General features: G+C 49.5%; 4 protein-coding genes across 4 annotated transcripts; 1 reads left to right on the top strand and 3 right to left on the bottom strand.

The window, feature by feature from the left end:
• Positions 1 to 71: 71 nt before the first annotated feature.
• Positions 72 to 1,885, bottom strand: UREG_06631 (uncharacterized protein; the record flags this gene model as incomplete). Its single annotated transcript, XM_002583618.1, has 3 exons — positions 72 to 90; positions 243 to 1,641; positions 1,702 to 1,885. 3 exons carry the CDS (start codon positions 1,883 to 1,885, stop codon positions 72 to 74), a joined length of 1,602 nt encoding a protein of 533 aa, XP_002583664.1.
• A 1,352-nt stretch (positions 1,886 to 3,237) lies between these two features.
• Positions 3,238 to 5,042, bottom strand: UREG_06632 (uncharacterized protein; the record flags this gene model as incomplete). Its single annotated transcript, XM_002583619.1, has 3 exons — positions 3,238 to 3,931; positions 4,005 to 4,766; positions 4,831 to 5,042. 3 exons carry the CDS (start codon positions 5,040 to 5,042, stop codon positions 3,238 to 3,240), a joined length of 1,668 nt encoding a protein of 555 aa, XP_002583665.1.
• Positions 5,043 to 7,259: 2,217 nt separating this feature from the next.
• Positions 7,260 to 9,716, bottom strand: UREG_06633 (uncharacterized protein; the record flags this gene model as incomplete). Its single annotated transcript, XM_002583620.1, has 1 exon — positions 7,260 to 9,716. The coding sequence occupies one exon, from the start codon at positions 9,714 to 9,716 to the stop codon at positions 7,260 to 7,262; it is 2,457 nt and encodes an 818-aa protein (XP_002583666.1).
• Positions 9,717 to 12,892: 3,176 nt separating this feature from the next.
• On the top strand, positions 12,893 to 14,119 carry UREG_06634 (uncharacterized protein; the record flags this gene model as incomplete). The annotated part of the gene is made up of 4 exons (XM_002583621.1): positions 12,893 to 13,513; positions 13,547 to 13,696; positions 13,756 to 13,854; positions 13,907 to 14,119. The coding sequence occupies 4 exons, from the start codon at positions 12,893 to 12,895 to the stop codon at positions 14,117 to 14,119; spliced, it is 1,083 nt and encodes a 360-aa protein (XP_002583667.1).
• Between the last annotated feature and the right edge of the window lie 24 nt (positions 14,120 to 14,143).

Genomic DNA, 14,143 nt, shown 5'->3' on the forward strand with positions numbered 1-14,143 from the left:
TTTCCTCGGTTCCACGGCGAACGAGTGTTGTTTTCATTTGCAACAATAGGTCAAGGGGGTCCTCGCTCTCGTCACTCTGTCCACTCTCGTCTTTGTAAGCGGTAAGCTCTTCGTGCGCTTCCTCGTCCTCATCATCAGCTGCGGTGTCGTGCGCAGAAGTGAGATCGTTGGGGGTAGCATTGATTGACATATCTGCCAGCGCGGTGCTAACCATTGAGCTGGTCTTCCCCATCTCCACAAACTTTGAGGAGTCCGCTTTCCCCCCAATGATGTCCTCTAGCCTTCGACGGCCCTTTTCACGGGTTAATTTTGCCTCTTTGATATCAGCCGCTGTTGCTGTTCCATCAATTATCTTTAGATTCGCACGCCACATTTTCAAATCCCGAGCTTCGTCGAATTTCCCTACTTCGATGCCGTTAAAAGTTTCAAGAGCAAGGGTTTCGAGGCGGTAATCTCCGGCGAACCACTCTCTGTGTGGCGGGATTCGCTCATCTGTCTTTTGTCCGTACTCGCGCCCTGAGATGACCCCTTCGAGATCGAGATCGAAGTCCAGCGTGCCGTACATCAAATCCATGTAGTCCGACTCGAAACATCGGCCAATAATCTGGTTTATTGAAAGCTCCATTATGGCTTCTGGAAGGTGTAAGCGATACCATGGACCATACTTTCCCATAGATACAGTTTCGAAAGCGTCGATTATTTCATCCCGCGTCATCGGTTTTGGTTCCTCGTTGGGAGACGACGGGTCACGGTATGCCCTATCTTTAGAAATAGTAAAGGCTCTCCCCTGTACCCGTGGAGCGAACGCTCTGCAAAGTCCCGGGGAAGAGAGATCGGCGTCGCAATCAAATAATTCTAGAGCAATCTTCTCGATCACAAGAACATCGGTAACCGAGCCAAATGCATCTTCTGAAGACCACTCTTCAGGGAAAATCCGAACAGCATCTCCTCTGACAAGGAGTTCCGCCCCAATGTAAACTCCCTTGGAATAAATGGTTGCATTGGGCCAAGTCCCAGCAAAGTGATACCTATCCAACATGCTAAACGAAGGCATAATGGTCAGCGCATATGAAATGGATGGATGGAACTCTTCGCTTGGAATGTTCTGTAGTATAATATCCCACATATTGAACGGTCTAATATGGCACAATGGGACATATTTGTATTGGCTGGAGAAATCTTTGTTGGGGCTGTTAGGGTCCGGAAACGTTTCAATTCGAAAACCGGACATGTTGATCGCCATTGATTTTTCTGCATCGAAGTAGATGTCACCGAGCACCACGGGCTCTTCCGGCACTTGAGCGACGGTCCCCGCTCTCCACTTTGGGACTCCAAGGAACTTATTCGTTACTGGGCAAACTTCCCGGAAAATATCTTTGTCGAAATCAAATTGCACTTCACCCTGGAGTTCTGGGCACCATAGGACGAGCTCGCCGACTCGAGGGATGAAACTGTGTTGCAGACGTATGCGGGTTAAATGCTCATCCAATTGTTCGCGCTCCGCACGCCAGTCCATGCTATCGACCTCCTTCACAGGTTCATCCAAGGTTTTCTTTATCTTAAGTCTGTAGACAAGTTCCTTGAATACGTCTCTATTTCCTTCCTCATCTTCAGCCATATATTTGGCTCGGTTCTTATGGCCTATCATTCCAAGAGATCATTAGCATTAGACCATATCGACGAGTGTATGGAGGAACACACCACGCTTGCCATGCTTTGCTGTTGTTGCTTGTCGCGTGCTGCTAGCGACTTGCTTTCCTTTGCCGCGTTTTCGGCCCCGAATCAACCGCGGCATCCCAGGTGCATCCACCGTCTTTTCTTTCTGTCCTTGCTTTTCTTTAAGAGTGCAAAGGTCGCAAAGGCACGGTGAGGTCCCACCATTCATCAAATAAACAAAGTGCACCCAAAACCTAAGCGAAGAGTTGAAATACAACCCTGAAGGGTGGCCGAAAAGAAATTTGTCACGCTGGCGCGAATATAGTCAGGACCAACAACAATGGAGCGCGTATACGAGATATTGATCAACAGAACTTACAATATGCGGCTGGCTTTTGCGTTCGCGAGATAAAAGGGCATATCCGTCGGGGAGTTTGCTGAGAATGTAGTGTACTCCTGGGCAGTTTGAGGAGTATTAGTATATAAGCAGCACAAGAAACAAACAAATGTAATTGATTGGCAAACTTAGTGCTGCCGAGATATGGAGGTTTCCATCGCCGCAGGAACCATTTCTGAACTTCAGGCCTTAATGCTTGATCCAGTAGGTGTGGGCCCACCTATAACTAGGCGTGAAAGAGCACATAGAGCTTGAAGCTAGCCGATTGGGAGTTGGGATAGGTCAGGACCTGGTATGATCATATGGAAAACAGGCTGCGAACAACCTGTCTAAACCTGTGAGAATATACACAACAATGCAAGACTGACCTTGCTTGAACTCTCCAGTTTTCTGCACCCATAATTTAGCCAGCTTCTCAAGGTATGTTGTTGGGTCAGCCATCTCATAACGAGATTCTTTTGGCCATATATTCTCATCTCCATCACTATACATGTTTTCAACTGGTATTATCACCCATTTTTCTTCTTGAGAAGAAAATTGAACAGAAGGCCCTGGAATGGGTTCTTCAGAGTCTGATAGAGCAGGAGGCATCCTGGGAGACCAGGTGAATATAAGCTAGGCGAAATGTAAAAGGCTCCCCCGTACACTGTAGTAGAATGTGTTTAGGTGGTGAACAGCTCAGATATACCCCTGCTGGAGCTTTAACAGAGAAAGCCCTCAGGAGAATATGAAAGATCTGAGCAAGGATTGCATAAGTGCGATACTGTCAGAAGTAAATGGGGTTCTTCTTGATCTGATTGATAGATATCCCATTGTCGTTATTGAGCTTCAGAGCACGATGGACCTTGATATTGAAGTTGACCTTTAGTTCACTAGTTAACTAACTAACTAAAGGTTCCAACTAAATCCATCACGTGATAGACGCGTTTGGTGTGCCTCCAACTTCCAATTGTACCGCGACTGATCATCAAGATATCTTTCATTCCGCTCTAAACAGAGTATCTTGCAGCGATAACCAGGCTGAAGGACTACTTCAAGATAATTGATGGCATAGATCAAACTAAATTACCACGACCAGCCAAAACACCAACCCAATCCTCCAGCAAGGAAACACGGGAGATTCGGAATAGCGAAGCTGATCACGAACAGATCATGAATCAGACTCGGTTCCCTCGATGTGGTCCTCACTTTCTCCTCATTCGGACCATGAACTTTCTGTCCGGCGGCAACCCGCCAATTCCTCGTTGGTCTACGGCGGGCATTCCGTTGACCCGCAAAGCATCCTCGTCCACTTCAATATCGAACATGGTGAACATAGTAGCCATGCCAGCAACAATTTCGTAAAGGGCAAAGTGCCGCCCAGGACAAAGATGGTTTCCACCGCCAAATGCGCGGAATGCTGGCATACGGTCGCGAATATCTTTGGACCGCGTGCCGACTGGCAAGGCAATGGGATCTGCTGCCGCTTTGGAAAATCCAGCCCCCGCGTTTTCAATATTCTCATTCTGTTCTGGATCAAGGAACCTTTCGCTCCAAAAACTTGATGCGCTTACTGTGGCCCCTTTTGAACACCATACTTCGTCATCCATATGCAGTATCCTGGAAGGCAAGTGGATGACACTGCCTTTGTGGAATGTGTATTCCCCGATTTGGGTTGTTTCCAGCACATCACGAACAGTTGGCGCCGCAACGCCGTATCGAAGAGCCTCAAGAAATACCGATTTTAAATAAGTATGCGTCACAATTCGATGCATATCGATGTCGCCTTCTGGCTTCCGGCATGATTCAATTGCGGATAAGACCCTCCGCTTGACGTTCGGGTCAACAAGACAATGGATCATCATCCACACGCCAATGGGAATAGCGTTTGCGTTTTGACTAGTTACTCAAAGAAGGTTCAGTCCGCGTGTACTCCGCAACGTGAAGGCATAGAATCTAAAATGGCACTCACCCCCAAAGAAAAACAAGTCCCATGGAAGCCCGCGCCTCTGGAGAAAGACCACTTTCTGCGGTATACTTCGTTCTATGATGCATCAACCGTGCCCCCCAATATTCATCCCATGCGGCATCCTCAGCGATGAGCTTATCAAGATTTCTGTTGTCGCGCGCATCTTTCTCCCATTGGAGAAGGATTTTCAGTATTTTTCGGCGACAGTCATATGACTTGGGCGCCAATATTTCTGGGATTTGGGCTAGATGAATTTTTGTGTATTCATCATATGCCCAAAAATCCTCGGATATAGTTGGCCACAGGTCCAGAAGATGTGTTCCAAACAAGGAGGCAGCTGATGCATGCAGATAATGCTTCATGATAAAGCTGCGAAGATCCAAAGTAACCCATTCCGTGGATTTCAATTGCTTTGGGAATACCTTCTGCAAATCATCCGACAGTTGGCCTAGGAATGTCTGTGCCATGTGGATTGATCCTTCGACACCCAAGTGTTCTTGAATCATTTTGCCCAGCGTATGCCAGATGCGCCGGCCGTCGTCTCTGTAGCCGCACTCATGCTCCAGGCCCGGGATACCCATCTTCATCACCTCGGTGTCGGCTTTTGGCGTGCCAAAGGCCTCGTGGGATGCCACGATAAAGGGTTCCATTGCAAACGGTTTTGGTCGACGAAAAATCTGTCCCGCCAGCTTTGCGTCTAAAATCGTATAATAGTGTCGACCACCAACCAAGCAGGTCACGGCACCCGCGTTGGGATATCTCTTTCTGAGGACTTGTCAGCGTAGATGGACTTGAATGCATACAGGGTGAGAAAGAAAGAACAACATACTTGACTCTCTGCCCAAACTGGTTGATGTCAAATAGATAGGAATACGCATGACCCAACCAAGGGATCCAGTGCGGCACCATAGGAGGCTCGCCATTGCGAGGCCAGCGGGCTCGAAAACTGCTCGACAGCCATGTTATGATGAACGGCAAGCTTATAGCGATCGTGGCATATAGAGCCACGCTGCTCATCCAGCCTGTGAAAATGGTCAACATGATGGCTAAGAGTTATACATCGGCGGTGCAACAATCCTCTTCCCTTCTCAGACAGCAGGCAGCGAGCAGTGGGCGGCGGCTCCATATAAACTTGTCATTCATATGGTATACACCCAGGCAAGTACACTAAACTACATGAAGAAAATGCAGAGTCGTTTCTACCAGGGTTCAAAACGTGCTGTTCGCAAAGGCTGCCTTCCCGAGGATTCCTGCCACTCGATGGCCGCTTACTTCTGCAATCCCTCATTCTGGCTTGGATGTAGGGAGCGCGCCTAGATCTCACCCAACGAGTGTCCTTGCATATCCTGATGGGAGAAGAGGCCCTTAACTAGCCTGCCAAGCCGGGTATACATGAAGGGGGTTCCGATTGCGAATTTGGTGCTTGCACGCCCGTTATCCGGGGTTGGAGAGCAGGGGAGGATGATTCCCGAATAACCAAAACTGCAGATGTCAAAGCGCGCGACTGTCCAATGGTCGAATATCATAAGTGCTTGAAAATCTCACTCCGTACCATCTTTTAGTAGCTGTCAAAATCTCTTAATTTAACTGCATCTTGGCTTTTGCAGCTTTTTGTTGAATCTGTGGTGGTTATCATGTTAGCGGGAATTTGCTTCACGTTGCTCGACACCCGCATATCTCCATCCACATTAATAAATGAACAACTGCTCCTTTGGGATAGTTAGCCTGTTGCTAAAGTAGCCAAGTTGCAAATCCAATCGAAGCGGCCCGCTGACGAGCATGACCGGCCGACCGTCGCAGATTAACCAAACTTTTAGCACACGGTGTCTCTTTTTGCGACGGGAAACCCGAGTTGGGATACGGGAGATAGCGTCATTCTTCGACAACATCGGTTATTTGAAGCTCTTGTTGTCAGTCGTCCAGAGCAGGTATCATCTGATTCTGGTCGTGTCTAATAACCGAGTCTTTGCGCCATTGGACTGTGCAGAAACTTCGCCGTCCGCAAGCCCCCCGAACCTCCCACCAGAGATTGTGAGCCGTTCAGAGGTAGGCTTGTTGACACGTATGCTCCACGATCACAGTGACTGCCATGCGAGATGCGATCACTCCCGAGTCGTGTACATATGTCAACGAAATGGTCGCAGAGGTTCGGGATTGCCCTCGATCGGCTGGCCAGCTCGGTAGGCTAACCCTGCCGTCCGTCAACATCTCGTCTCATTCAGCGAGCAACGCGCAACCTCACACACGAGAGAGCCATACCCCCAGACGTTTATCAGCGAATAAACGCCCTCCGGTTTCAAGGCGTCTACATACTCAGGCTTCCGGCGGAGAAGGCGAAAGAGGCTAGGCTTCCGTTCGGATAACTATTCCAGAAAGCCACTGCGGCTCTCGAGCACACCATGCACCAATTGCACTTGCATGGGGGGATTCCGCAAGGAATTGGTTAACTAACTAGTTATTAGTTGGCCCGGCACATTCAGCCTGGATCCTTATTCATCCCTGTCGATGCCAAATCCGCGGCATGCTGCAACATCCAGCCCTTCTTATTAGCGGTCCGAACCTGGAGGGATGCAACATCATACACATGCTTCTGCACGGAATACTGGGCATGCAAACATTACCCCCAAAAAAGAAGCTGAAGCTCCATGAGACCATAGTGATCGGGAACCATATCGAAATGCTCGAGTCTGGTCAACCACAAAGGAGAGTACCATGAAAATATTTCATGGCCCTTTTTCTCTCCAGTGCTAGAGCTGCTGGGTAGGAAAATGGTAGTTAACAGATTGCTGTTACCAGATGCACGAGAAGTCATCACTAGCAAACCATTGACGATCATGGGGTCGGATGGCACAAGAACAAGTGGCAAATCCATCTGATTTTTGTGATGGATGACATACTAAATTCGTCTAGAAACACATTGGGAAGAGGGCAGTTAACCCGTGCGTGTGGTGTCACAAGGACCCAGAGCTTTGAACCGATGACCTAGAGGCTAGATCCTTCAACATCGGCATATGCATGGAGGTGCTTTGTGATGTAATCCAGTCACCTCGAATAATAGATAGCAGGTAATATTGTTGGATGCGCAGAAAGTGAGCGTTCTTGTATGTGCAATAGCTCCCATTAAGTTTAGAGCTACAGATCGAAATGCCGTGGCAGCGCTATATATCTAGATACATAGTTACATTGTTCTTCCCAATGCTACAGTTAAATGCTTAAAACCAAACCCGCCATTCCCGAAAATTAGTCGCAACATCTCATTCAATCAACGCCATCGCCGTCCGAATTCTCCGCAGCGGTCGCCTCCGCATATGACGGAGGATCCAACCGGCCGCCATCATCCATCCAAACGTTTTGCAGCTCCTTCTCAATCTCCTCCCGCCGTCGCTTCAGCGCGTCGACATTATTCAGCCTCTGCCGAAGTTCCTGCAGTTCCTTCTCCACACCCATTTTCTCCTTCTCGGTTCCGATGCGGTCGAATTCCCAACCGGCTCCATCGGAGCCCAACCCAAGGGTGAGATTGAAGGTATGGTATCGTTTGAGCGAAGCCCGAGTAGAGATGGTAATTAAAGTGATACCTCGCTCTTTGGAGCGTTCATAAAGGAGGCCCTCGACGTCAGATGAGACGGCGGACGTGCCTTCGTCGACAAATGCATAGCGCGGCTCGTGATAAAAAAGTCGCGCCACGGCCATTCTCTGCTTCTCGCCACCACTCAAAACATCTTTCCATTCTTTCCGGCAATCCCAGCCTCCTTCGCGTTCGGGTAGGTAGCCCAAGTGCACGGCTTCGAGGATCTGTAGAAGTTCAGCGTCACTGCGTCCGTGTTCTCTCATGTCCATCTCACGATGCGGGTAGATAACTTGATCCCTCAACGTGCCAATGCTGAGATACGGCCGTTGTGGAAGGAACATAATCCCATCAGTACCAAAAGTTCGGGGCCGACTGACAAGGCCGCGGTACACGGGCCACAGGCCAGCGACAATACGTGCGATAGCGGATTTTCCAACACCGTTTGGACCGGAGATCAGGAGATGTTCGCCGGAATGGACGATAAACGACAATGATTCAATGAGCTCGTCACCTCCTTGCGGAAAGATGGCTGGCGCGACAATGGGCACGTGCTCGAGACGGACGCCATCGAACCCGCTATGAATCGTTCCTTGGACGTCAGAGAGAGAGTAGATATCCGGCTGCGAATCACGTCCCTGGTAGTAAGCGTTGGCATGCACGCGATGCAAAGTTGAAATCAAGGTATACACTCGTGACGTATATCCAGCTAGTTCCGCAAGATCTTTGATGCTGTACATCATTCGGCCACCAGCGTCGGCGAGAGACAACATCAGTCGCTTATTAGTTATGAAGTCTTTCATACGTCCTTGTTCTCGATTGGAACTTGCACCAGTATTTGCCATTTCCAGCATTCCGCCAACTCCACCCCAAGCAGGGAGGAAAACCGGCAGAGACGTAATGAGGTACCCCAAAGCTGACCAGGAGTATTTTAAAATGATGTCCTCGAACATATTATATCGTATCTTCAGGCCGTAGATGCCTTCCATCCATTTCTGTAGTTCTCTGAAGCTTTTCGAGAGAAACACCCTTTCGATATCTGCACCGCCATAGAAAGCAATTTCCTCCGCATTGGCTAGAATTCTGGAATGCAAACTCCGAAAATCTCCTTCTTTCTTACCCTCCACTGCTTTTAGCTTCCCAAATGGAGGAGAAAGGCGGCGAAGAAGGCTGGCCGTTCCAGAGTAGCCACTGATGATGACAGCAAAGGCAATCGGTCCTAATGACCGGTAAAGTTGGTAGGTGAAGACAACGAGATCAACAAAGGGTTTCCCAAGCGACGAATATAAAGATGACACAGCAGAGCAAAAGAGTGTAAGGTCTTGAGTGATAAATTGGTCTGCTCCTTGGCCCACCCCGCCGTCCAGATTGGACAATTTGTAGTAATTCAAATTGTCGTTGAGGTAAAGATCATGGATATACCGCGTAAGACGTGTCCGGAAAGCAATAGATACCTTTGACTGAAGGAACTTTATCATTGCATTGGTATAGGAGGCGAACGTTCCGATTCCGCACCACTTGGTTATGCCCCAGATGAACGCCCTGCCCTTTCCCGCAACTAGGTCTCTAACAATCTCTCCATCGAGCCGCGCAACGACAAGGGAGAGATATGTCCGGAGCATCAAAAAGACGCCATGGCTAACAAGAAGGCCGGTCTCCTTGCTATTCCATCTTGGAATCATGATACTGAGCAAGCTGAAAAGCTGGTGGAGAAACGCTAAATTCAGGCCCGGTTTCGTCGACGGAGGAGGGATCAGAGATGCCCCAGCAGACCTATGCGTATTCAAGAATAGTCTTCGGTGCGCATCAAAGGTCGTGGACTTCGTTGGGTGTATCGTCACTCTGGAGCTCTCCGATGACGACAGCGACGACTTGGACGGGACATAGATGATTCTAGCTCCATCTTTCCTCAAAATGCCAGAATTCTTTCGCAGCAGTCTTCTTCCTTGCGCCCTTTCTTTTGAGCCCTCCCGCCACCAATTATATCCCCCATACCCACTTCCGACAATTGCGAGGACGAGCGCCGCAGTGGCAAGCAGTCGCGTTCGCCGCGAACTTCCCCGGACCCGTGTTTTTAGCAACTTCTTGTAGTGGTTAAATAAAACCAGTAACGGATCTTCCGGCTTTCGCAACGTTGACTGTGCGGCCATTTTAAAGGGGCTGATGGTCCGTCGATATTAGCCACTAAAACAGGTATCTGGTTCAGCGAGCGGGCGATTTGGCTCCTGCATTTGCGCGGCGAAGAACCATGGGCCTCAGGACCACAATCCGATTGATATTGAGGACCTTTCCGTATAGTCGTTTTAGTATTTAAGCGGTGAGTAGCAAATAGACCGTCAAGGCACCAGGACTGTCATCACTGCGTCGAGCAGCTACATAAGGTGGTTGTCCGCCGAAGTTCTCGGGATTTTGGTTGCGGGGCTTACATAAGCCAGCGGACATGTGAAAGTCATGTGACATCCCGGATTCTGGAAACTCTAAATATTAAACGCACTAAACCTCATTGGGCGATCTGAATTTGGATGAATTCCAACTGTTAAGACAGTTAAGAGAGACCTGGTCTTTGGAGAAGCATGCGATAGCAAAGGAGGCTCCTGGATCTTATATCTTGTGGTCGATTGGAATAACGATCGCCCCCAAGGCTGAATCTGGCTTATTCAAGCTGCCCACCTCGTCCTTTTCAACAAGGCATTGTGGAAGGCCGCAAAGGACCATCATCGCGAATTCAACTAGATCAGCGACACTGAGTTGAAAATCCCAATCTTGTCATAGCATTATTTGCTACACAGGCGATATCAGATTACGGATGCGTTAGAGACTATAACGCAGGTTAGCTTGCTTGTGGCACTCGTCTGAATACCCATTACCCAAAGTTTTCTTCGAAACCAACGTAATTAAGAGTTTGAAATTCCCCATACTCTTTCTATCTTTTCGATGCTCTCCCTCTTTTGTTTCCCCCTTTCCCTGCTGTGGTGCGGTTCAATTCCTTGCCCATAGATGAATTGAATCAGACCTAATGGCGGATATCCCGGACACAACATCACTCCTGCAGCGTGCTTTCGCATAGAGTGTGGAAAGGCACCCTTGCGTCGTTCGCTTCCTTGAGAGCCGTACGAGTTCTATCCGTCATGGCGACCACATTCCTGAGGCCGTGCTCAAGGACGTAGCCATGCCTGCGGCTTTATCCGATGAATACGCAGGACATATCTCCTAAAAACCGGTATACAAGGCTTCCAATCGATAGGATTTTTGGCGATGCACAGAAATTTTGACGGAAGCATATAGTAGCTGAGGTTCATGAACAAAGAGCAACCATTTCAGCTTGACAAATAGCTATGGGCGAGGGAACTGTGAATTGAGTGTTGGTTCTATAATGAATTATGGTGGATTGACCGTCTGCATTTGAAGCTCATAGAGAAAAGCAGCCTCAATTATTCCTATAAAAACGGCATCATTCTGGTGGACAGTCTAGTCAGCATCAAAATCATAACTGGTTTCCACAAGGGAAAAATGTATGCACTTTCTGGTCTAGAATCCCAGAGGCACCAAAAACCCATCAGGTGTCCAGGCCAACCAAAGATCCTTCGGAACTGTAACCCTTTGCCTGGGTCATTTGATGCGTTTGGGCCTATGTTTCGACAGGCCAGCCCATGTCAGTATCTTGCAAGAGAGCATGTGGAACCAGGTGAGGAGAGTAACATGATCCCACCGCAGTGGCCATCAGGAAAAGGTGAATAATAAATGTCAGATGCTTCTATCACATTTTCCACCAGTAAGAATACAAAAAGCGGCAATGCTCAGCCCTCAGCAAGTCGTTTCACTGAAGCAATTCATTCGACTGCACGAGGACCAGTCTTGGGCAAGGGACCAGGGCGCTAAGGACGCAACGAGGTTTAGCCCGCCCGCTAAGCGAAGGAAAAGGCTGGTTCACTGGTCTCTTTGCTCACGTCTTGGTGATGGCGCGAAGGCTAACCTGCAGTCTCTCGTTCCCCAGTCAAGCCAGTTATTCCCCCGATGGAGTCTAATCATCCTTCTCGCTCCTGCTGAGGAATCCTCGTTTTGACCATCACCAGCGCAAGCACGGTTGGGCGCCCGGGAAGTACCGTCTCACTCACGCCCCCAGTTGCCATCGCCGTCCGTGTTGTGTTGCAAGCGATTCAAGCCCGCTCGGACTCCCGTTTTCGACAGCAGCCCCCTTTCCAAGGCGCAAGGGTCGTCGAATTGACGTTCCTCGCCCAACCACGGTACGCTGCCTCTTCGCATCGAACCTTAAGGGCGGCTCCTGCACGCAAATGAACGTTGCTAATTGTGGCTCCTTGACTTCTTGTGCCGTTTTAGTGACTACAATCCTGAACGTCGCCCCAAGTACCCTCTCTGACCTCGACCTTCCTCGAGCTGGACAGCGATCTCGAGGTCCCCTTTCGGCCGGCGTTTAATGATCTCTCGCCTCCTCTGGTTCAGTCGAAAGTCAATCTTCGCCACGGCCTGCCTCCGATTTGATCGAGTAGGCGACCAATCATCACCGGCGCTCTGCCAACCATCCTTTCTTGCTGCTCTGCAAAGCGGTTGCCGTTGAGCTATCGCGCCACTCTTTTGCTCATTGTACTTGACGGAGGTCCTGAGTCATTGAGCCTTTGGGCATACTAGGCGCTACAGTCACTTTCGTCGGCTTTCGCTTCACCCACCACACCCATGACGAACCTGTCAGCCTGTATGTAACGATTGCAGATGGCCCCGATTCAAACTTAATCTCCGGTACTGACCTCGTTGATTACAACTAGTTCCTGCCTCCTCTTCGTCAGGTAACGATGCAGCCGGGAATTCACAAAGCCATCGAGCGGACGATGCTCCAGCCCAACCTTCGTCGAGCACGAACGTCGCAGACCGGCCGAAAAAGAAGCGGTCCTTACCCCGTATCCCTTCCCTGATTTCGTTTCATCGACAACAAAAGGAAACAGCCACTGGTTCGGGGAACCCGTCTGCAGACGATGCAGAGGAAACACCCCGAAGTTCTCGAACCAACCTTACGAAAAAGAAGCGAGAGGGTAGTAAGGCCAGCAGTCGGCGATCGCGTCGTGATCACCCCCAAGAAGAGGGAACATCCACGGCCAAACCTGCGGCCACAAACATGGAGGACAATTCCAGCCCCGAAAGGAAACCAAAAGGTCATTCTAAATTGTTCGCCTTCTTGAATTGCTGCAGCTCTCCAAACGATGATAGCGACGAACCCACTCTTCCCCCGAAGCGAGCAACGAAGGCCCAAGTGACCCAAGAAAGGCAAGCTACAGCCGTGGAGAAACCTGAACCTAGCGCTGCCGACTCGAGCATGGCCGACTCCAAAGACCCCCTTCCGTTTGATGAAAAAGCGACTCTCAAAGCGAACCCTGAGCCGCGATCGTCAAGGCTAGACCCTGAACTCAAAGTAGCAGCAGGAGAGCCAACAGAGCGAGACGCTGATAAACTAGCGCCAAAGTTATCCGCCAGTCCAAATACACCGTATACTTCGCCCCAGTCTACTACGCCACCGCAAGATGAGCCTGCGCAGAGCGCGCCTGCAGATGAGCCTGAAAGGACTGTTGTGCGCGAAATGCCACCCCCAAATGAGGAGCAGTTACCATCTCCAAAATCCCCGAGAGGAGAAGAGAAAAGCGAATTTGAATCCTGCAGCACTTCACCGACCCACGGACCGGAAGATGAGACCGCTACAGCGGCGCCAATTCAAGCAGTAGAACGACAGCCTGATTTCCCTCCGCCGCCACCTCCCCCAGCGGACCGTACTACACATGCACCCGATACGCAAGCTCCTCCTGTTCCACCTGTGCCGCTCGAGAAAGCGCAGTTCCTGCTTCCTCCTATAGAGCCCCATCTGAAGGACAGAAAATGCCTTGTTCTTGATCTTGATGAAACACTCGTCCATAGCAGCTTCAAGGTCGGGTACATCAACCACGTATTGGAGAGTCTTTTTGCTAACTATATCTAGATTCTGGACAAAGCGGATTTTACGATTCCAGTGGAAATCGAAGGCCAATATCACAATATATACGTCATCAAACGTCCCGGAGTCGACCAATTCATGAAACGGGTAGGAGAATTATACGAAGTCGTCGTGTTCACTGCCTCTGTGTCAAAGGTTTGTGCTTGGTTCTATTGGACTGTCATTGTAGAATATTGAGACTAATTTTTCCATAGTACGGAGACCCTCTACTGGACCAGCTCGATATCCATAGAGTCGTTCACCACCGCCTATTCCGAGATAGTTGCTACAACCATCAGGGAAACTACGTCAAGGTAAGCTTCCTGGTCGGGAGAAGCAAATATACGTTATCTAACCCGCTCATAGGATCTTTCTCAAGTCGGCCGCAACCTTAAGGATACTATTATTATCGATAACTCCCCGACGTCGTACATTTTCCACCCCCAACATGCTATTCCCATTAGTAGTTGGTTTTCGGATGCCCATGATAATGAGCTTCTCGACCTTATTCCTGTCCTTGAGGATCTCGCTGGTTGCCAAGTACATGACGTGAGCTTGGTCTTGGATGTCGCTCTTTGACGCCTTGAAACTACGATATTCCAT

The sequence above is a fragment of the Uncinocarpus reesii genome, genomic scaffold, assembly GCF_000003515.1.
Source record: "Uncinocarpus reesii 1704 scaffold_4 genomic scaffold, whole genome shotgun sequence".
In the NCBI taxonomy this organism is placed as follows: Eukaryota; Fungi; Ascomycota; class Eurotiomycetes; order Onygenales; family Onygenaceae; genus Uncinocarpus; species Uncinocarpus reesii.